We start from the raw sequence: 23,922 nt of genomic DNA on the forward strand, positions 1-23,922 counted from the left end.
ACAAAGGATGAAAGCATTAGAGGATGGAAGCATTAGTTAAAAGTATTGAAACACAATAAAAATGTCATTTTTTCCCCTAAGAGACAGAAGGAAATTAATGCATTTGGTAACCAATGCCTCTATTTGTCTCTCTCTGTTTTCCCCTAAAATTGCCTGTTAAACTCTAAGACACTTCTAATTATCAAAGGATTTAGTACACTGTGAGTGTTGTCAAAGTCTGAATTCTGAAAGAATTTTTCATCAGTTTGTTTAATTTGCACAAAATATTGGTACATTATTGAACATAAAGAATATGCTAAAATTTGGGAATCTGAGCCCTTAGTACAAAGCATTAAATTACATCATATTACAACTTTTCAATATATTTATTAATAAAAAGAAGAGAAAGTCCACAAGAAACACCATGTATTGTCTGTGGATATTAAATGGAAACCTCACATACAAGCCTACATTTCAATGCTAACAGTAAACATCTGTTATTACCTCAAAATTAAGAGTATAGTTTTCATGCTAAAAGTTTTGAATTTCATAATATGTGTCTTCTAGCATATGATAACTTATCTTCCTGGTGGGAAAGTTAGGTGTTTTTAAAAATATAAGCATGCTTTCGAATTACAGCTTCTTTTTGTTGTTTGCTTGTTTCATGCTAAATGGGAACATAAACTAAGGGTTTTCAAAATTATTGAGGGTTTTTTTGTTAGACTTGTGTGTTTTGAAAGTTATTCCCTAAAACATCTGGTATAATTCTGGAAGTGAACTTTGGAAAGAATAAGCAGTTAATAAATAATAATAAAATAAATAATAATAAACTTAATAGATTAAGTTTATTAGAATATACTTACTCCACTGGTAGCAGGCAACAGAACTAAACTGGCTTTGAAGGTTAACTGTATTATATCAATTTCTATTGCATGTAGAAATTCCTAACACTTCTTGAATGGAAATGGAATGAAACTGGAAGCTGCTGTGCCCACAATTCCCTTATTCTGTGGAAAGTGTGACCAATTTTAGAACTGTTCAGGGAGAAGGATATAGCACCAGTATATGTCTAATTGTGGGGACAAGAATAACTCTATTTTAGGTGCTAATCTGCCATGAGACTCCTCACTAACCTCAAGTCCGGGAATGCCTCCAAGATGTCTAGTTTATGTATTACTCCTTAGGTGCCTTTCCTCCAAAACAACCCTTGATGTTGTTGCATACATCATAGACTGTGATGTCCATAGCATTGCACCCACACAATCCTTCCAAAGCACATATTCTTTGTCCCCAAGATATATGCCCTTAGTCTGGGGGTTGCAGTGCAGAGATCTACTTGTCTTGTGGCCACCCAAGACCATGCTTCTGTCCATAAGTTCCCCTAATAAAAGACCCTTTTACCAACAAACTGGATTTGTCTGCCTCATTCTTTGATTTCTCTGCTCCTTTTGGTACTTGGGGCTACTTTGCATATATGACCCTTCCAGGGAACACTAATTACTGAATGTTTTTTCTTTCCTTTGCATTTATGTCATGTGCAAAAACACAGACATAAACATACAGACATACTGGGAAAGTTTGTACTAGGAGTTAGGGGGTCTGAGTTTTATGACCCTGCTATAAATAACTTTGTGACCTTCCTCAAGTCATTTTTTCTCTCTCTCTCTTACAATTTCCACAAGGTAAGATAAAAGAGTTTTATTGGTTAGTACCTCAGATCCCTCCAGCTTCAAAAGTCATTGGTTCTTTGAGCTTAATAAATATTTGTTCAAGTTCTGATTAATGTTGATTCATTAGGAGTCTATGCTTAAGAGATTATACGAGAGTTATGAACAGAGTGTGATGAGTCCCGAATGTAAAACTAAGGAGCACATAAAAAAGATATGAGTGTATTTTAAAGCAAATTTCTGTTTCTTTATACAAGAAGTTTGAACTATTTAGGCAATGGCTTACCAATTATTTGGTGGTTGCTATTCCAAATAGGGACACAGAGAACAGACCTTATGTGAAAACCAGATATCTGTTCCACCTGGGGATATAAGAAAGAAATTAATCAAAATTAAACATTAACTATCCATGTCTGATTTACAGCTTACCATTCTTCATAATAGATATTCAAAAATAATGTTTAAAAGGTTATGTTATACATTGTAATCTAGTTTTTAAAATGCATATACTCACTCACCTGCCTCCTTTCATTTATTAATAAAATATCACAATGAACATCCCAAGGAAATCAAAACCAAACCATGTATTAATAAACCAAAACATCCCCAAACCAACACCATCACCCCTAATCTCTGCAGCCACAGAGAGCTGGATATAAAACTATCTTGATCACACTCACACCAACAGATGAGAATTCTGGCAACTGTTTCTGTTCTGAGTATTTAAAGCATTTTAATTAAACCAGTGGTCAATATTTGTCTTAGGACACACCTGTTAGTAAAAATGTTTGCACCTATAATGCTGCCATATGTACACTTACTTTGAATATTCTATATTTGTACTGTTAGTAAATTATTATGTATGTTGTAAAATCATATATACCAAAAAATAAAAATGGGAAAATATAAGATAAATGTAGAGGCTTGAAGATATTTCTGTACCCTAACAGATGTAAGGAGGTGATAGATTTAAAATAAGGAAGAATAATTATCAACAGTAAACATCATTTAGTTAACAAGCTCCACTTAATATTAAAAACAATAGTCCATGTTTAAATGGTTAGAGAGGAGCAGCTAAGACTGAAAGGGTCTCAGGGAGTTAATATGACCTAGATTTCCAGGGAAGAGTCAACCTGTCATCCTAATACTATAGGATAAAAAAAAGATCTCAAGATTTTGGATAATGATTATTGAGATAAAAAGATATTTTAAAGTATTCTTTGTTGAAGTTAAATGTTCCATATTTTAAACATTTGAAATTGGAAGTTAATTTACACATCTAAAATTTGTATTTGGATATCTTTATTTTTGGCTTTCCTCTTTGAGAAATTAATTTTCCAGATGTCTTCTATTGGTTGTTAGTTTCTCTTTTCAGTATTTTTTGTTACTTTAACATATGTAGAAAGGTGCAAATATCCGAAGTATACAGCTCAATGGATTTTCATAAAGTGAACATACCTATGCAACCATCACCAGGATCAAGAAATAGAATATTATCACCACCCTGGAAGCCACCTCCATGCCCCTTCCCTCCTCCCAAAAGACAACCACTATACTGACTTCTACAACATATACTCATTTCCTTGTTTTTAATTTTATATAAAAGGAGTCACCAAATGTGTATTCTTCTGTGTCTGGCTTCTTTTGCATTATATTAGATTTCTGAGATTTACTTATTTTGGTCATTTTCATGGCAGCATTATTCTAAAACATGAACGTAACACTGATAATTCATTCTATACTCAATGAACTTTGGCTTGTTTCTAGTTTGGAGCAATTACAGATCATGCAATTATCAATATTCTCACACATTTTTAGTACACATATGCATTTCTGTTGGGTATATACCTATAATAGAATTGCTGGGTTTTTTACCTGTTCAGCTTGAATAGAGATATTTAAGAAGTTTTCCAAAGTAGTTGTCCTCTCCAACCAGAATTGTATGAGAGTTCTAGTTGCTTTACTTTGTCAGTAATACTTGATATTGTCAGGCTTTTTTTTTTTTTAACATTAACAATTCTGGTAGATACATAGCAGTATCTCCTTGTGAAAGTAATTTGATTATCTCCGACGACTAGTATGACCATACACCCTGGTTTGTCTGTTTTGCTGATAGAATTATTAATAATATGGCTTTTTACTCTCAAAAGTGTTCCAGTGGGACAACAAATTTATGGTTTCCCCACTGATGATTAATGAAGTTCAATAACTTTTCATATAATAATTGTCTATTTTGATATCTCTTTCATGAAGTACATGCTCAGAACTTTGGCTATTTTTCCTATTGGTTTATTTGACTTTTTAAAATTGGTTTGTGAAAGTTTTTCCTATATTCTGGAGAAGAGCCCTTTGCCAGGTATATGCATTACAAATATTTTTCTTACTGTATGGCTTACTTTTCCACTCTCTTAATAGCATCTTTTGATTCAGAGGTTCCTAATATGATACAGTCAAATATCTCAATCTTTTAATTTGTGGTTAGTATTTTATTGGTCTTGTTTAAGAAATCTTTCTATACTCCTAGCTCATAAAGATATTCTCTTATTATTTTCCTAGAGTCTTTATTGTTTTAACTTTCACTTTTAAATTTATAATCCAACTGAAAATGATTTTCATGTATAATATGAGCTAGGAGTCAAGATTTCTTTTTTTAAAACTAAAGGTAAGATCTGCAGCAAGATTCTTTTAAAAAAAAAAAAGAATATCCAATTGACCCAGCACCATTTTGAGGGAAAACAATGCCTCTCCCCAACACTCTATAGTTCTACCTTTTCTGTTAACCCATTGTCCATATATGTTCGGATCTGTTTCTGGACTCTCTGTTCTACTCCCTTGATCTAGTTATCTATCCTTACGACAATACCATTCTGCCTTTACAAATATAGTCTTATAATAAGTCTCAATATCTGATAGTGTAAATCTTCTTAGTTCTGTCTTGACCATTTTTGGCCCTTGGCATTTCCATATAAATTTTAGAATCAACTTGAAGTTTATACACATACACATACACTACTGGCATTTTTGCTGGGATTATGTTAAATTTATTGATAAATTTGGGGGATAACTGACATCTTTATAAAACCGAGTCTTTATAAACATCCCTAACTTTATTTAAGGCTCTTAAAATTTGTCTAAGCAAACTTTTATAGTTTTACATGTGGGGTCTTACACACAATTTGCTATATTTGTACCTTTGTGTTTAAAACTTCATGCTATTGTAAATAGTATTAGTGTTTTATTTTCTAATGCCTGTAATTGGTACATAAGAATAACTGATTTTTGTATTTTGAAACTGTATTCATCAATCTTGCTACATTCAATTATTAACTTTAAAGTGTTAAAGTGTAACTTTAACACTTTAACCTTTAACTTTAACCTGTAAAGTGTTATGGATTTTGTCATGTCCTCTTAATCTTCAATTCTTATAGCTTTTAATTATATGATTTTAGATTATGTAATTTTTCCTTTTTAGTTTGTTAATAGAGTGAATTACATTGATCGATATTTGAGAATTCCAGATGCAAAACAAAACACGGGCATACATCATTCATCCAGTGCTCTCTTCCAACAAATATTTACTTCCTTATATGTGCCAAACACATTGCTGAGTGTTGAGGATATAAAAATGAATTCAGTCATTACCCTTGAGGTCCTCACAGTCTAGTAAAGATATAAATAGTTAAGATAAAAATAAGTGTTCAAAGGCCGGGCGCGGTGGCTTACCCCTGTAATCCTAGCACTCTGGGAGGCCGAGGCGAGCGGATTGCTCAAGGTCAGGAGTTCGAAACCAGCCTGAGCAAGAGCGAGACCCCGTCTCTACTAAAAATAGAAAGAAATTAATTGGCCAACTAATATATATATAGAAAAAACTAGCCGGGCATGGTGGCGCATGCCTGTAGTCCCAGCTACTCAGGAGGCTGAGGCAGTAGGATCACTTGAACCCAGGAGTTTGAGGTTGCTGTGAGCTAGGCTGATGCCATGGCACTCATTCTAGCCTGGGCAAAGTGAGACACTGTCTCAAAAAAAAAAAAAAATAAGTGTTCAAGTAGAGGACTTTGAAACACTATAGGCAAGACATCAACTGATTCTGGTTAGAACAATCAGGAGCAGCTTGAGACCCTATAAAGTGGATCTTCAAAGATGATGATGATGATGATAAGCTAACATTTATTGAATTCTCACTATGTGTCAGGCACCCAGCCTGCACGCATTATTTTATATACTTTCTACAACCATATGAAGTAGGTACTGTTACCATCATCTCTTATCAGATGAGACTTAGAGAGATTAACTGCCTTGAATGGGAGAGACTGGTTCAAAAGAGGCCAGACAATAGCAAACACATCCATCAAAGTTATCTTCCAAAAGAACAAAGTGGTTTTCTTCTTCTCCCTAAGGATAAAATCTGAATTAAGGCAATGCCAGTAAGCATGAAGAGAAGAAGAAAGCCAATTTGAGTGAGGTTTGGGAGGTGTAACCTACAGGCTTGGGCTAGCCTCAGCAGCACTAGAATGGCTGGATCTGTTTTGTTTTGCTAAGGGAAGATCACATACCATCGTACAGATGATCTTGGTCTGAACCAGCACTGAGCAGTAAGTACAATTGTCTCTGCCAAGTCTGAGACAATAACCCCTGTCTAACCTCTCCTAGAACTTCTGAAGCAGTAGAGCATCAGGTCACAATAGGCAGTAAGAAAAGGAACACACAGTAAGACAGACAGCTCCAGAGGCTTGTGGTGAGAAAAACAAGCCTTAGGCTGTTTGCCATGAAATAAAAGAGAATTTTGTTTACTCATAATTTTTAAAGGACTGCATTTCCACAAAAGAATTTTTTTTATTTTGGGGAGGTGGAGGTACGCAATTTTCCCATCCCTATGAAGGATAACATTGAGGTTTCTGGTTTGAGTAAGGGTGGGAGTAAGGGTTGAGTAAGGGTTCCTTGAAGTGGGAAATACAAGAGATTTGAGGGCAACGATATTGAGTTCAAATGGACACACATTAAAATTGAGTAGGGCTAGAGATAGTAATCTTGGAGTCATCAGCCCTCTGTGTTAATTACATGGGTAAAATCACCAAGGCAGAACTTGTCCAACAAAAGGATTAAGAATTGAACCTTGGGGGACACAATGTTTAGTGCTGGAAGAAGGTGACATCATTGACAGGGATGGAAAAGAACTCCCAAAGCTCATGCTCTTAACCTCTAGGCTTTGCTGTATCTCTAATGTTTGAACAGATCATGCAACCTTCCAGGAAATGGGTCTATTGATGTGTAGCCAGAGCCTAAAAAGTACAAATACCCTTTGACTTCTCAATTTTGTGTCTAGGAATTTATTCCATGGGAATTATTAAAGCTATGACAAAAGTTTACATACAAAAGTGTGAATCATAGCATTATTTATCACAGTCATATATTAGAAATAACATGAATATTCAACTACAGGGGTTAAGTAAATCATAGCACATCCATACAACGGAATATTATGCATCCAATTAAAATCATGCTATAGAATACTGATAGGGAAAATGGTTAATATGTTAAGTGATAATAGTGTGGGAGTACAAATGCATACTATATACATTGAAAAATCCTGGAAAAACTATAACCATCATAGTCCCCTTTGAATTGCTTGCCTATGGCAGTTTTAAAATTATTGTTCCTATTTTCTAAATTTTAGATAATGAACACAAATTATTTTTCCACAAGGAGAAAAGTAATTTTCTAAATAGGATAAGGATGGATAATAGGTTATTGAATGTAGCAACACAATAGGACAATTGAAGGCAAAGATGGTTGAGGGAAGAAGGGATGGGATCAGGAATAAAAGCAAGGGGTTCATCCTGGAGGAGAGGAAGGTCATACTGAGAAAGCAGAGCTGCATCAACCTAAAGCTAGAGCCTTGTGTGGGCTGAGTGTGGGAGGAGAGGTGAGGCACCAGAGAATGTTGAGAGTGTCTCTAAATTGTTCCTTCTGTGGCGAGGGAAGGAGGCGAGGCTAGCTCTAAGCAGCTAAGAGAACAGGAAGAAGGGCTGGTGATGCTCAGCATGCTTGATGAGTCTGACAAAGTGGGAGAGGAGGACAAGGAAGGATGGCAGAGTGTGATGGGAGTGAATCTTTTTATTTTTAATATCATTAAGGTAATTCCCTAATTGCCTGTTTGCAGCAGTGGCTATTGTTTCTGGAAAGTTGCACTGGTCTGGGTGGGTTTGTATGAGCATATGGAATAGCAAGGCCAGGGAACACATTTCATCTTCTGCAGGGAATGAAGGAGAAGGAGAAGAGAGATGAAGGAAGCACAGGATAGCTGAAGAACGAATCCCAAACAGGGAGAAAGAGGAATGAGAAAGTATGAAGGAAGGAATCGTCTTTGTTCATCAGATAACTCCAACTCCCCAGATAGAATCAGTCAATGGAGCTCCAAAATGCCCATCAGCTGCACGACACCCACAAACATCCCCCAAACTCTCAATGCCTCAACTTGATCATTGACGTTTGTCTCCTGCACACCAAAATGGTGACACTGGTTATATCTAGATTTTGGTGGCATCTTTTCTTTTTCCAGGTTATGTTACGAGAGTGTGTGTTTGAAAGGGTTTCAAAATTTGTAAAGTGCTTTACAAACACAAATATTACTGATATTGAAAAGAATATCTGCTTGAAGCTCTGACTCAAGGGGGGAGGGGGGCATGGGCAATACACATAACCTTAACATTTGTACCCCCATAATATGCTGAAATAAAAAAAAAAGAAAAAAAAAGAATATCCGCCAAAGATATCTGTCCCATTATTCTGCAGGGTCCCCGCTCGATCATGCTTGGTTTAAAATTCATGCCATTAGGGTCTTGAAAGTTAGACCATGTTAGGCAAAGCAGCCTTTCCAGGAGGCTGCAGTTAAAATAAATATATTATCTGGGAGTGCCTTGTTCTTTCCAATTAAAGATATATCTACTTAAAAACTATACCTAGTTTCTGCCCTCATGAGGTCTTTCCTGTTAATGGAGCTAATTAAAAATGGTGTAGCTCTTGGAGCCATCAAACCATACTTGTCTTATTTTCCAGCCTCTCAAAGGCAGTCAAAAGAAATGTTAAGTAAATGATAATAATGTAATGCTATTAATTAATGTGCAGTATGTTTCTTTTCTCTAGAAAGGTATGTACAACTTTTATAATACTCTACAGCAATGCTTTATCCCCAAAGGCTAATCTACTGGTGATACATTCTAGTACTAGGACAAGCTGAGGGAGCCAGTGTTCCAAGTCAGTTTCTGATTTCCCTGAAATAATAATAGAGAGGAAGTTTATTTTTGCCAACTTTACCTGCACATAGGATCCATGCTAATGGCTTCTAGAACACTGCCTATACATGAGCCCTTACATTCCTCACAAAAATAACTGGCCTTTGTGCTTAGCACTGAGGCACTGTCTCCACTGCCTACGCAGCAAAGTCTGTTGGATTCTTAGAACCCTGGGACTCATATTTGCGTTCACTACTCACAGCTGCCCCACTATGGTTCAAGTCTCAGTAATTCCCCCTCCCTACTGTGTTGCGAATAGAATATAGAGGGGAAGGGTGGAAGCAGAGAGACCTTTCCTGCCCTTCTTGGTCATCTGCAGTTCTTATGGCCACTATCCAATCTTCCCTACCAGGGAAGTAGGGAAGGCTCTCAGGAAAGGCTCTCAAACTGGTTCACACTAAGTGTAAGCAACTGAGAGAAGATTGCCAGTAGCAAATGCACTTCGGCCAATCCACAGAGCTTTATCTCCTAATGATTTCAATTTTGCACATTTCCCTTTGTCACAGAAGCATAACTTATAGACCAGAAGGTGTTACAGAGAATAGGAAATGACCTGTCCTGCCAGATTAGTGCTTGGCGTCCACCGAGTGGGATTGCAGGAGTGCTCACCAGGAAGAATTGGCAGGCGGAATGTGCTTTACTGCACTGCATCAGAGAGTCTCAGAGCCTGGAGCCCCATTATCCTTAAGTGCTACATGACAACGGTAAGTGCAATTGAGTTGTTTATTACAGGCTTTAAGAAAAATCCCAGAAAGAATTTTACGTGGAAGAACTACATGGGACTAAAGAGCCAGACTTCAGGACATGACACCTTAGTGCTAACTGTGCAACTCTGCATTGGCCATCCATACATGGCAGAGGAGACCTTAGGTGCTGGTGGGCTTCTCACTACTCCTGAATTTGCAACGAATATGCGGTCCACCAAATCCATCCATGCAGAGAGGCCTGACTTACTTTCTAGTTATTTTCTGACATTCCTTTTGCTGAACGAACCTTTCTATGTAAACATTGAGTCCAATTGTTCATTCCTATCGCAGGCAGAAAACAAATCCTACATGTGATGGCTATGAAAATGCTCTCCATAACTATACAAATGGAAGGAAATACTAAATTAAGCAATAGAATATAATACCTTAGATTGACTAAATAATGGCTTGTTTTGCATTAGTGTATTTTTTTTAATGTGTCCTTTGAATCTAGTATAAAAAGAAGGGCAGAAAGCTCCACAGATAATGTACTAGAGTGCAACTAACTACAGGAAGGTGAATTCCAGAAGCACAGTGCCAGATGAAAGCAAGGCCAGAATAATTGTTTTATGGTGAAGGTATTTGTAAATAGAGCTTGCATTCCAAGAAGTCACCCGATACAAATGGCAGGTAATCTGCAAATGCAGTTTATGTACACGCCATTGGAATGATCTCACACAAAGCTTCTACTTGAAATAAAACCCAGGTAACACTCCATACTGGCAAAGGCAACAGAAAATAATCCATCTGAATTCCCTAAAACTGGTTTTGAACAATTGTTTCTAATTTTCAGAGGGTATACAATAACCTGGTAAAATATAATTTCACATAAGATATAAAGGGTCTAAAATTTTTAAATAGCTTTATAATTTTTCATGATTACAAAAATAATATGAACACATGAAAAAATGTAAAGCAAATAATAAAATCAAAAGCTTTAGTGTATATAATATATATAATAATATATGGTACATTCATAAATAGCATGTAGAGAATACATTTAAAAATATTGAACAATATTCAACAATAATTCCTATTATGTACTAAACATTGTTCTAGGCCTTAGGGATACATCAATGAACAAAACCAACAAAATTCTTATCTTCATAGAGCTTATATTTTAGTGATAGAAGACAGATGGTAAACAATATAAAAAACATATAAATAAATTATATGTTAGAAGGTGTTAGGACAAAGGGGGGAAAAGAGAGCAGGATTAGAGGGATAAGGAATACCACGGGTGCCAGGCCTCACTGCTGGGTGACATTTGAACAATGGCCTTAAAGAGGTGAGGATGTGAACCACACAGATATTGGGGAAAGAGTATTTCAGTTGAGGGAGTAGCCAGTGCGAAGGCCCTAAGGTGGTGTGCACGTGCCATATTCTAGGAACAGGGAGGGTAGTGTGGCTGGCACAGTATGAGTGAGGGCTGGGGGTAGACAATAGGGTGCCGGATGGTATAGGGGATTGTAAACCTCTGCAAGAATTGTGAGTTTGGTTTTTACTCTAGTGTAATAAAGAGACGTTGAAGAGTTTCTGAGCAGAGTTGTGATATGACTTAAAAGCCTCCGGCTATTGTGTTTTGAATAGAGTACAGAGGGGAAGGGTGGAAACAGAGAGACAGATTAAGAGGCTATGGCCAGGAAACAGCCCAGAGATGACGGTGGCTTGGACCTGGGTGGTAGCAGTTGAGTGGTGAGAAGTGGTCAGATTCTGGATGAATTATGGGATTAGACTATTAGACTACCTGATGAATTAGTTGTTCAACATGAGAGAAAGGGGAATCATACCTATAAAATATTTGGCTTAAGCATTGTGAAGGATTGAGTTGCCTCAACAGAGATAGGGAAACAGAGAGAGAAGCGGGCTTCGGGGGAGAGAAGATGTGAGCTCTGTTTAAGACATGTTAAGTTTGAAGTATCTATTAGAAAAATACGTGCATATCTAAAATATGTATCTATACCCACATATATTATTCTATACATACTTCTACACATTATTCTAAACATACTTCTCTGTGGCTTGCTTTTTTCCTTATATATATTTTAAAATATTCAAACATATAGATTGATCATGGGATAGAAACACTGTGTGGACTCAATTTTAGTCTTCATTAGGGTGTGACAGGCAGAATTCTAAGATGGCCTGTAAGATTCCTGCCTATTGCCACCTCCTATCCTGTGGCTTTGTGCACATCTTGTCCAATACCCTCCCTCGAGTGTGGGCAGGGCCTGTGAATGGTATAGGATAGTCATTTCCCTGGTTAGGTTACATTACATGGCAAAGGTCATGGGATAATTATCCCTGAGATTATGTAAGTCACTCTTGACATTATATAAGTTTCTGTCACAGCCAACTGGAGTGAGATTCTCCCCTTGGCTTTGAAGAATTAGGCTGCCATAAGCTGGGATCTGAGGGCAATCTCTAGGCACTGAGAGAGATCCTTGGCCAACAGCCAGTAAGAAAATGGGGGCCTCATTCTACAACTGCAAGGAGCTTAATTCTGCTGACAACCTGAAAGAGCTTTGAAAAGAATGCTAAGATGCAAATGAGAATTCTCTCTGCCAACAGCATGATTTTAGCCTAGAGCAGAAAACCCTGACATGCCATGCATGCCCAGACCTCTGTCTAATCTACAGAAACTGGGAGATGATAAGTGCATGTTGTCTTAAGTGGCTGCATTTTTGGTGATTTGTTATGCTGCAATAGACAATTAATATACATAGTATTCCTGTCAGTGTCTTCAGAAACACACATGGATACCTCCTCCCCATGGAGCAAATGCCTGATAAAACTACAAAACCAATAAACATGATAACTCATGACCATAAGTGTTTCTTGTGTCCGTGTAAGTACATATGATCAGTTATATTTAGTAGGTCTTTTCTGTCTTATATCCTTTTCTTCTCTCTTTTTTTTAATGACCTGATAATGAGTTTTCATTTCTTACATCCTTTTCAAGGATCATAGACTCTCATAACAGAACAAACAGTGATTTTCATAGGGTTGTAGAATTTAAAGCTCAGAAACTTAGTTCTGGCTCTGTGACTACCTTATATAACCATTCTATCATAATTTTCCACCCATAAACCAAGGAGTTTGGCCTCAAACCCCACATGCTATCAAGCCCAGCAGGTGCCACTTTTGAAAGTCAACTGAAACAGGCATTCAGAAAGCAAGTAATCACTATGGCTTGTCTGCTAAGTCTGCTCTGTTTACCACAAGGAGGGAACTCCATTAAATATTTAAGACCATCACAAAGAGAACACCCAGCAGGTGGACAACTATGATTACTTGCCCCATAGCCTCTCAGCAGGCACCTGACAGCATCTGGCATGAGGTTTACATCACATTAAAGATATCCCTTTGTAGCTTCTATCAAAAGAAGACCAATCATTTCAAAACTGAGATTTGAAAATAAAGATAATTCTCTTACTGCCTATCTTTGGGTAGAGTTTCTGAGGACTTCTTAGAAGTTATTAAAAGGTAGAAAAGACATGGAAATTGGAAGTCTAGTTTGCTTACATACTTTAACTATACAACTGAAGCAAAGCTTGGTAGAGTAAATTATCTCTTATTGATAGAAAATAGCCACTGGTGTTATGAATCCCCAAATTGATATGCTTTGCATGCTATGTCAAATTGGAAAAGAAACTTCCAAATGCACACAAGTGGGTGTGTTGGGTTAGCACCAGCAGTTAGTGATCTGAAGAATCCACAAGATGGTCCACTGGGCAAGTCATCCATAAGGTGGTGCTGAACAATTTCATTCATAAAATGGGAACACCTCCCTAACCCACTGACACTGATCAGGAACACCTATTTGGGCTTAACATGAGCAAAAACTAAACTCCTACTATGTCGAACCCAGAGATTTTGGAGTTTATCTGTTGCTTTAATTGATATAAAAATTTTAAATGTAGGCAGTAGGGCTATGTTTGAAATATACAAATGCAACCAGCTCTTAGCTGTGTGTTTGAAGGACTGGTGGGTGCTTGGGCTTGGGCAGTATATTCAGCCACTGAAATTCGATCATCTCCAATGTGTCTAGGTAACCTGGTCCCTGACTGCCTGGCCACTCTTAAGAAGATCCAGGTCTACATCCATCTGGCTCCTATAAGGGAGTACCTGGTGATCACCCCTGCATGGTTTACAAAGTATTTATATAGGACTTCACATATTACAAACTAAGTAGTATGCCCAAGACCCCTCAGCTTGTGAGCAAAGCAGACAGGACAAAAATGTAGGTATGCTGGCCATAAGTTCATGTGCCTGTATAGAGAGAGGAAAGAAGGAAGTAGTGACTCTACTGCTCAGGTAGCCCCTCAGCAGCTGATGATCCTCCCATCAGAGGTCGTCTCAGGCAGAGGGATGTGAATTAGGAAGCAGAAGTTCTAGAGTCTTCCCTGGGCCCTGCCTTGAGGAAGCTGTGTGGCCTTTGGCAAACCACTTCCATTCCCAAGTTTCTATTTCCTCACCTGTAAGTTAAAGAAATCTCTAATATTTTATGTATGTTGATGTATCTATAGTATAAAATCCCATTATAGGGCCAATCCATTCTGGGGCATTCTATCCTAGGGTGTTACATTTTCTGACGAATTGGAGTCCTTCTTCATGCTCAGTAAAGAGAGTTCAGGTTGCCAGAATTATCCACTGAGCCATTGAGAAATTTAGGATATTTACAGATACTGGTGCTCAGGATAACTGCATTTCTGGCAAATTTATAATCATTATGTAGACTTAGGCTGAGAAAGTCTATAGGAAAAATAGGAGATGCTTTGAAAAGGATTTCCCATGCTACTTCTCTGCAAATAATCATTCTTGTTAACCAAACTCGAACTATTCAGGAAAGTCAGTGCACTTTCTCAGTGGAGATAACGATTAGTAATTAATCCTGGATTTTAAAAATTGTTTGCTATTATAATATTCTACCATTGATAACTAACTATTCAGTTATGATTGCTTGGATAAAATATGGACTCATGTATCAGACTCAAGAAGAAGAAAGGACTCATACCTTTGTAGGAAGACAACATAATTCTGAAAGGTGCTCTCTGTCTCTAGGGTGATTCTAGAAGCACTTTTTTGTGGTGGAGGAAAGGATGAAGCAATTTCATTTTGTCATGGCATTTTTTTTTTGTCTTGAGGAAAATACTTAACACACTAATGAAAAAATATTACCTGCAATGGTTGTCTTTATTTTATGATCTACGCCATCTTACATCATCAGGCTTTGTGGGCAGAAGGTTCCAGACTCTTAGTCTTTTTCTTGGGAGCCCTGTGGCTTAATCTGGAGTATGTTACATTCATTATTAACACAAACAGTTGCCATCTGTCCCTGAGGCAAAATATACTTGAGGAGAGAGGAAGTCTAAGCAGATAAACAATTTTGCTAGTCCTGGCATGATATGTAACACACACACACACACACACACACACACACACACACACACATTTGTAGGACATACCTACTTTCAAATTTTTTCTCTCAGTATGAGAAGGGAAACATAAGGTAACTTTGAATTTGAGTACCATGCAAAGAGAAAGTGTTAAAATCAGGGTACGATGCAACTTCAGATTTGCATTTAAAATCCGATATTAGCTGGATGGTAGATTGAAAGCATTTGGGTGGAGGGCCAAGAAATAATGATGGTCTATGTTCATGCTTTATTTTATCATAAGGAAGAAAGTGATTTCATGCTTAACCTACCATAGTTTACTGTCTTCAGACATCATTGCTTCTAACTACTAGATCAGGGCATGAAATTTTTATGCCCAAGCCCACAGAAATAACTGTTGCCTTTTTGCTTGAGAGTCCACATTGTTCTTTTTATAAATCAGCAGGGCAGGCTGCCTTATTGGACTGGTCTATACATGGAGGAAAATGTGATAAGGCTGTATCACTAATCAGAAAGGGATGTGGTAAGAATCTGCCTGTAGTTAGAAACATGATATATTCAAGCTCACTAAATTATATTAGCAAGAAGTATTCTTGATACATCAATTGTGTTTATGAAATGTGCTGTTTTTCATAAGAAAAGAAGAACAATGATTGAATAAGAATTTTTCATTCCTTGCTAAAGGTAAAGAGGCTTATAGCTTATGACCCAGCACGTCATTTTTCTAGATATAGACTCTAGAAAAACTCTTATATTTGAGCATTCAGAGACAGGTACAAGAATGTCCTTGCAGTTATATATGTGACAGTAAAATACTGAATCAAAATGTCCATTAACACTATAGCGGATAAATAACGTGAGGCTTATTCATACAATAGAATATTTTGCAGCAATGAAAATAAATGAATGAATTACAAGCTTATACAACCCAGTAATATACTGTTGAGAGAAAAAACGTGAGCCACAGAAGAATACACACAGTATAATTCAATGTATGTAATGTTCAGAGACATGCAAAATATAACAATATATTTGACAGGGATTCAAACATGTGGAATGAAACTATATAGAAAATCAAAGGAATGATAAGTTCAGATTCAGGATACTGGGTACGTCTGTGGGGGAAATGAAGGAGATGAGGTTAGAGAAGATTAATACAAAGATTCAGAAGTAATGATCATGTTATTTTTCTTAAACTTGGTGGTGGGTACCTAGGTGTACACTGCATTATGTTCTTTATACCTTTACACACACATACATACTATATATATAGTGTGTATGTATATATATTATATATAATGTGTATATAATGTGTGTGTATATATATATATATGCACATATAGAGTGTGTGTGTGCATATATATATATATATATATATATATATATATATGTATATATATATATATATATATATAGTCACTCTGTCACCCAGGCTGGAATGCAGTGACATCATACTGGTTCACTGAAATCTCAAACTCCTGGGCTCAAGTGATCCTCTTGCCTCACTCTTGCCTCAGCCTTCTGAGTAGCTGGAACTACAGGTGTGTGCCACCATGCTGGGTTGATTTTTCTATAATTTTTGTACAGACAGGGTCTTCCTCTTGCTCAGGCTGGTCTTGAGCTCTTGACCTCTAGTGATCTTCCTGCCTCAGCCTCCCAAAGTGCAAGCATTACAGGCATTAACCACAGCACACAGCTCCTTTACATATATTTTACGAACCAATTTTTAAAGAGCAGTGGTGCAATTTGTTGATTATTTTTGCTTCCCCAGAATTTGACTCTCTTTATGGTCCAAAGCTAAGAGCAGAATAATAGCAATTCATACCAAATTTAGCACTATAATCTGGGGTAGGAAATGACCATTGCCTCCTGACATCTAACCAGATGTGTTGCCTTTGTAACAGTAAATTGATTTTTCTGCATGGCAAAGCCTTTTGGTTTGTTCAGCTATTACTGATGTTAATGCAATACTTGGCAGTCAACAGTAGGCAGTTCAAAAAATCAGATCACAAGGGAAGAATGGAAAGAATTGCCAGTAAACTCGGGACTGCTGTCGATCTGTATGATGTCCCTTTTCTGCTTCAACAAGCAAGCTGTCAACAGCGTGACAACGGAACCTATGGCTGCAACCATAGGGCTCCTCTTACCTCGGCATCGAAGCGCGGGTCCTGGTAGGCGTCACTGATGTTCACCGGGAGGCCTGTTGAAGCAACCAGCTCGGCCACGCTGTTGTTTATCAGCCAGTCGGAGTAGGATGATTTCTCTACGCTTTCTTTGAAACTATCAGAGCCAAGGCAGGAAGTAAGAAAAGAGAAAAACCTAAGTTTGCTTGAAAACAGGCATAAACTACACTAATAGCAGCATTATCTACCCTCATTAAGAAGAGATAAGTGACATTAGTCACAGAACAATAGTGAGGTAATTATCAGTAGTTACTTCAAAATGACTTACCTGCTCTAATGTATAATAATCAAATCCAAGGGTAGAAAGCATAGATTCTCTGTGATCCAGAGAGCAACTGTAGGTTATGTTTAGGTCCCAAAGTGGGCAGACATAAAGTAGATAATCAGATAATGATCAAAATTGACAAGAGAGCACCAATAAAATGTGGCCTAATAAAATCCCACCAACCCCCCTAGCCCACCTCCCTTAACTGAAAAGACTAGGTATTTTGGTAGCTGGAAAAATGAAACGACAAAATTAAGAAAAATCAGAAAATAATAGAGAATTTATAAAATTCTAAATGTAGGAAAAAAGCTTGTGTATACTATGTATAATTGTAGCAATTATTTTAATAACTATTTCAGCATTTTAGTTTCAGAGTCTATTTCTTTACAAAAGCACATTTCCTGGTTATAAAACCTCACTTAAAGGCCTGTTTCAATGCTACTGACCCCTAATATTAATAATTTAAATGATATCCATCTTTTTGATTTGAACAAGAAATTTTATGCTAAATGATTTTGTGAACTTTCCCTTTTATCGCTTTCATGACAGACATTACATTTACAAAAATGCTGTAAGAATTAGTAAGTTCCCTTCTTCCTCTCTCCTTCCCATTGTTTTCTTCCACAGGTACATACTGAGCACTTCCAGGAACTGTGGAGATGCAAAACTGTGTACAGTTCAATAGCATTAGGGAGGAAAAGTTTCATGGAGGATGTCTGATTAGTGGACTGTAACGTGGTGACTAAAATCATGTGAATGAATATGAATATTCTAGGGTAATGTTTTTCAAGCCATATTCTAGGGAACCCTGGGTTCCATAAGATGTTAAATGAGTATACTACAGCAATAATAATAACTCTATTAAATTTTTAATATAAACTGCATTATATGTAAGAAAACACTAAACACTGTACATAGTTATTGTTATGCAAAAATGTGCCTGTATGGAATTCATGCCATACTGAGAATGCCAGAAACTGATCATCAGATGCATGAATGGGTGGTAAACATAAAGATTATTTATCATCATTAATATATCTCATCTGTAATGATTGCTGCTCTATGTCAGATAAATTCAGCATATATTTATAATATTATTCATTTCATATTGCATATTAAACATTAATAGTACATAAACTTATTCTCTATGAATTTCTGGCTGAAAAATGGAAGTTTTAACCAAAAGCTGAGTCTTGTAGTTCTTAGATGATGCCTAAATCAGAAAAGTAAAAAGACTGAGTACTTCAAAGAAAAGATGAAACTTCATTTTTAAAAAAAAAAAAACAACCAACAACAAAAAGTCTATGCTTTATTTTCTCTTTGTTGTTTTATACCTTTGAGAAGTGAAATTTTATGTTGCGCTACAATGAAAGCAAAATCTAGAAAGAAACATGATAATGTACCAGATATGAGCATCTAACTTACTGTAGTTATTTCTAAGTTTATAAAAGGGTGTGGACTGAATTCTGACCTTTCTTTCAGGGATCAATTGGCCTGTCAGTTCACTCTGTGCAGTCTTTATACTTTATTCCTCACTGTAACTTTTAGAGCGTTCTGTGATCACACAGTTTGGAAAGTGTTGACCTAGTGTGTGCTGCGGAGAGTGGGAAGCAGAGCTGCAGCAGGACCCTGGGGAAGCATCCGGGGAGATGAGTCATGGGGAGGAGCTGAGAAATGGTGGGGTAGGTGGGGCAAAGGAAGAAACTGGTTTTACCAGCAAATGTCAAAACATTTAAGCTGGGTCTTTCAGGATGGGCAAGAGTTTAGCAAAGAGAAATTGGAAATATGACAGCCCTTGAAATATTTAGCAGTAATTAACATGTCCCCTGCAGTCTTCCACCTAACATTGTTCTTTTCCCACCTATCCCCAATCCTTCAGTACTCCCCTTGTAGCACATCGTCCTTATTTTCACACCATGCCAGTCCTAGACATAGCCCTGCCTGTTAGTAGTCCTTGTGAGTGTGAAAGTTAGTACAGAACACAGTGCCCCTGGGTGTGAGCAGGATGGAAATAGGATGACCACCTCCTTCATTAACTCTCTAAAAGGTAGACATCCTTAAGTTCAGGATTCATGCTAAAATAACAAGCTAATTGTAAAGATATTCTTTATCTTATTATTTTGCTAGAACCAGGGACATAGGAAGATACAGGTTTTTAAGTGAGTTTCATGCAAAGAGCTGCAGTTTAGATTATCCTTCCTTAGAGGTATCTTGTTTCCAAATGTGAGACTCAAAATGACTTCAAAAAGAGTTTCATGAGCTCAAATATATTGACTGTGGAGGAATAACAGAGAATTGCCCTATTATAGAAAACACATAATTCCTGAAATGTGGCTGCCCCTCAAGTGAGGGCCAGTGAGGTAGATATAAACCTAAGGGTTGACAAGTTGCAGTCGTGTAGGAGGGAAATCGATTACAAGCAAAACAAAACAAGACAAAACAAAATACCCCAGGAGAAGTGACTTCAACATCTTCATTTGTCTGAAAATCCTAGCTTAGCAGAAGGTTCAGACACAGAAAACTGTGAAAATAAACTTAAGACAATCTTCGGAGTTCTTCAAAAAAAGAGTCTACATTAGAAGACAAAACATCTGAATACAATAATGTTAATAATTAGACTGTGCCTGTGTTGACGTTTCTGTTCTCAACGTAACAGTTTACTTATATGTCTTCACTAGAAACTCCCAGGAGGATTTCACTCTTTCAAGAGTGACCATTGGCTGGGCCTCTCCTAAGTGCTGGACAGGAGTGGGGTGAATCTTGCATGAGGTGAATGATAAGGGTCTTTTCGTTTTTGCTGAAAGGAGTTGGCACATGGAAACCCATCTGTATATGGATGTCAGCCCAGCCTAGCCCCTGCTTGTACAGAAAGAGATATGGGCAGAAGCTAAAGGGCCAGACCCTGTGAGAGCGCACAACAGGGACAATGCATTGTGACAAATGGAAACACATGCTGTACATGGGAACAGAGAAAGGAAGGGCCAGTTCTGTTTGGGTTAAGAGTGGTATTTGGGGAACCACTTCACAAAGGAAGGTGGTCTAAGCTGTCTTTGGAGGGTAAGTAAGAGTTCACCTGGCAGAGAAAGAAGATAAAAAATAATGCAGACAAAACTACACCATGAGTAAAGCTTTATAGAAGTGTGGGTTTTCTGTATTGGTACAGTAAATAATAGAGTAACACTCAGATACATGGTGGAAGTGATTAATAAGGCTACAGCGGAAGAGGCCAACCAATACTTTGTGTGTTTCCACGAACATAATTTGTTTCCAAAACCATGTCCATGAATATGACTCTGTCCCCTGTATCAGTGGTCCCTGGAGTCCTGAGTTCCCCGTGTGTATATCCAAGTACTTTCTGGAGACTTCTCCCTGGCTATCCCCAGGCACTTCAAATTTGCCATTTTCAAGACTGAACTAACACGTTAATTAATGGTCATTAAACACTGTGACCATTAACTAAAAATAGATCATTAGGGTGGGAATAGAAGTTTCAAGTTAGATACAATCTATTTTCTCATTGCCAAGGAGTGATTGTCAATTGCCCGTCTGCCAGCTTGAGTATTACCCAGTGATGGAACTCAGAGTGATGAAGAGTCAGGAACTCAAAGAAGTATTTAGGACAAATATTTCTTTTCTATTCTTTGCAAACAAAATCAAGTTGTGATCTACAGGTTATATATGGTAGTATTTGACATTTTGTTTCATTGATCAGAGGTTAGTCTGAACTTTGACTCACAAAGAGAAACTCCATTCCTCGCTTTTTTCCTCAGGTAAGCCTGTCTATCCCTGGGGCCCTTCCTGAAGCCTCCAGCTGTGCGACATTATTTGAAGTTGTCTTTTAATTAGGAGATTAAGAAACTAAGTCAATACCAGTGGGACTCAAAGACAGGACCCCAGCAGGAGAGTCTGGAACACCCAGGGCTGGGCCATTAATAATCTCGTAATGGCTTCAGTATATCTTTGAAGGCTATCAAACAAGTCTCTTAGTCATAAAAAGTAATGGGAGAGAGTGTAATTAGCAACCAGAACCAGCCTTTCAGCTCTTGCCCTGTGGTAGAAGTCAGCTCGAAGTTGCAGGAGTTCTTAAAGTTTATCACGACCTGTTAATGGACCTGCTTTTAAGGTCTTGCCTGAGGAAACTTTATCACACTCTTCTCTCATTTGAAGCATTCTTTGTTATCAGAAATTAAGACGTGGTAACCAAAGAACACATTTTATATCCCTCATTTCCTCAAGTTGTACAATTAGAATGATGAGATTAATCACCCATTGGAGTTGGTGTCACTGTGGGGTTGTAACTCTCAGAAAAATGTCAGATGGCATTGCAGTGAGTGGTTGGTGTCTACTAGTTAGTATCATATGGTGACAACTGCTTGGTTTCACAGCCAACCAAATCTGGGTGGTATTTTTAAAATCTTGGCCCAACATTTCCTATAATAACCGTGAAATTACAGGTAATGTATTAATATCTCTGATTTTTAGTTTCCATAGTGGAATATAGGGGAAATAAAACCCCACTTTGTGAGGCTGTTTTGAGGATACTAGAATGTTGAAGAGCACATGGCACATAGAAAGCTTTCAATAAATGTCAGTTCCTTATATCACAAAGATTTTTCTTTAATTAAAAGCACCAAGGTAAGATATGTTCTCTTTAAGTGCTTAATTCATGAGGCAGGAGATAATGTGCTAACTGCTTCTGACAGTGGCATCTTTGTGAGATTTGGAGAGGTACTAAAGAGAAAATGTGCGAGCTGGCAAAATTGCTGATAATAGGGCACAGTTAGGATTCTGTCTTTCTAGAGGTTTTAAGTACCTCCACCACATCTCTCTGTGAAGATACTATGGTCACATTCATACATCTTTGGATTGAGGGCACAACTTCCCAACAAGTCCTGCATATACACAGACACACACACACATACAGCAAGAAAGGAGAAGTAGACACAATTTGTTAAAATATTAACTAAAACATGTTAAATGTGAGATCTACAAAACTAAGTCAAACATAAAAAGCAACAGTTAAGGCTTCTGAGTTGCTATAATGTTGTTTACTGCATAGCATTGATCCAAGGGGCAGCTGACCTACATAAGCTACTTTACTATACTTGATCTCAGTACTTATTCATGTGCCTTGCTGTTCATGGAACATTTTTATAGCTTTCATTCTCCTCTGTGACAGTTTTACTAGGATGACAAGCTCATTGGTCTGAAATTAATAGGAGTAATGAGAGGGTTTGTCTTTCATTATAGTCTTCATGTTCAAAGCCATGAAAAAGAAAAGGCAGAAATTACATATGTTTAAGAAGTGAAGATTAGATGCTTGTGAAATGTTTCCTGGAGTTTATTAAGATTAATTTGGACAATACCCAACTTCATTACAAATGCTTCCTCCCCTTTATTGATGTTTAGTTCTTATAATTAGCATCATGCAAATGGGTCATAGACACATACCCCACTAGTGCCATGGAGTGTATTTATAAAATAAGGTTATTTGTTTTAAAGTTTACATTCTAAATTAGTATTGAATGTCATACAGCTAAATTTACATGAACTGATAAATCTCTCTCTATATATGTGTATACACATATATACATATTTACTATATTTTTATTGTTGTGTTGTAAGAATTATTTTTATATAAATCCCTTATCAGATTTATGATTTATGTATATTTGTTCCCATTCTGTGAGTTGTTTTCTCACTTTCTCTATGGTATCCATTGAAACACAAAGTGTTTACTTTTGATGATGTTTAATTTATAATTTTTTACTTTTGTCACTTACACTTTTGTGGTGGCTTATCTAAGAAATCATTGTTTAATCCAAGGTCATGAATACCTATACCCATGTTTTCATCTAAGAGTTTGATGATTTTTGCTCTTGCATCTAGGTCTTTGATTCACTTCCAGTTAACTTTTTGTATATGTTGTGAGATAGGGGTTTCAATTTCCTTCTTTGTACATGAATATCCAGTTGTACCAGCACCATTTGTTGAAAAGACTTTTCCTTCCCCATTTAATTGTCTTGGCACACTTGTAGAAAGTCAATTGTCTATAAATATATGGGTTTATTTCTGGACTTTCGATTCTATATCATTGATCTATATGTCTATCCTCTTGCCAGTATAACATTGTCTGTATTACTCTATCTTTGAAGTAAGTTTTAAAATCAGAGAATGTGAGTCCTTCCACTTGGATCTTTTTCTTCAAGATTGCTTTAACTATTCTGGGTCTCTTATATTTCCAAATTAACTTTAGGATCAGCTTGCCAATCTTGCCAAAACCTAAATAAGAAACTGCCTTTGTGGGCCATGTTGGTCCCAACATCCATCACAACCATAAAGAATTTCCTGTTTCTTCATAGACTTAGAGCTTCCTGAGTATAGTTGTTCT

General features: G+C 37.1%; 1 protein-coding gene across 1 annotated transcript in view; it reads right to left on the bottom strand.

The window, feature by feature from the left end:
- The window catches only part of LOC105883021 (dual 3',5'-cyclic-AMP and -GMP phosphodiesterase 11A), a 185,836-nt gene extending 162,840 nt beyond the window's left edge, over positions 1–22,996 (bottom strand). The window contains exons 1-3 of the mRNA XM_076005395.1: positions 22,983–22,996; positions 17,231–17,363; positions 1,933–2,008 (exon numbers count right to left, since the gene is read on the bottom strand). Coding sequence (XP_075861510.1) covers positions 1,933–2,008; positions 17,231–17,363; positions 22,983–22,996 — 223 coding nt within the window. The remainder of the gene's footprint in view (positions 1–1,932; positions 2,009–17,230; positions 17,364–22,982) is intronic.
- Positions 22,997–23,922: the final 926 nt, after the last annotated feature.

Source organism: Microcebus murinus, chromosome 8, assembly GCF_040939455.1.
Source record: "Microcebus murinus isolate Inina chromosome 8, M.murinus_Inina_mat1.0, whole genome shotgun sequence".
Classification (NCBI taxonomy): domain Eukaryota; kingdom Metazoa; phylum Chordata; class Mammalia; order Primates; family Cheirogaleidae; genus Microcebus; species Microcebus murinus.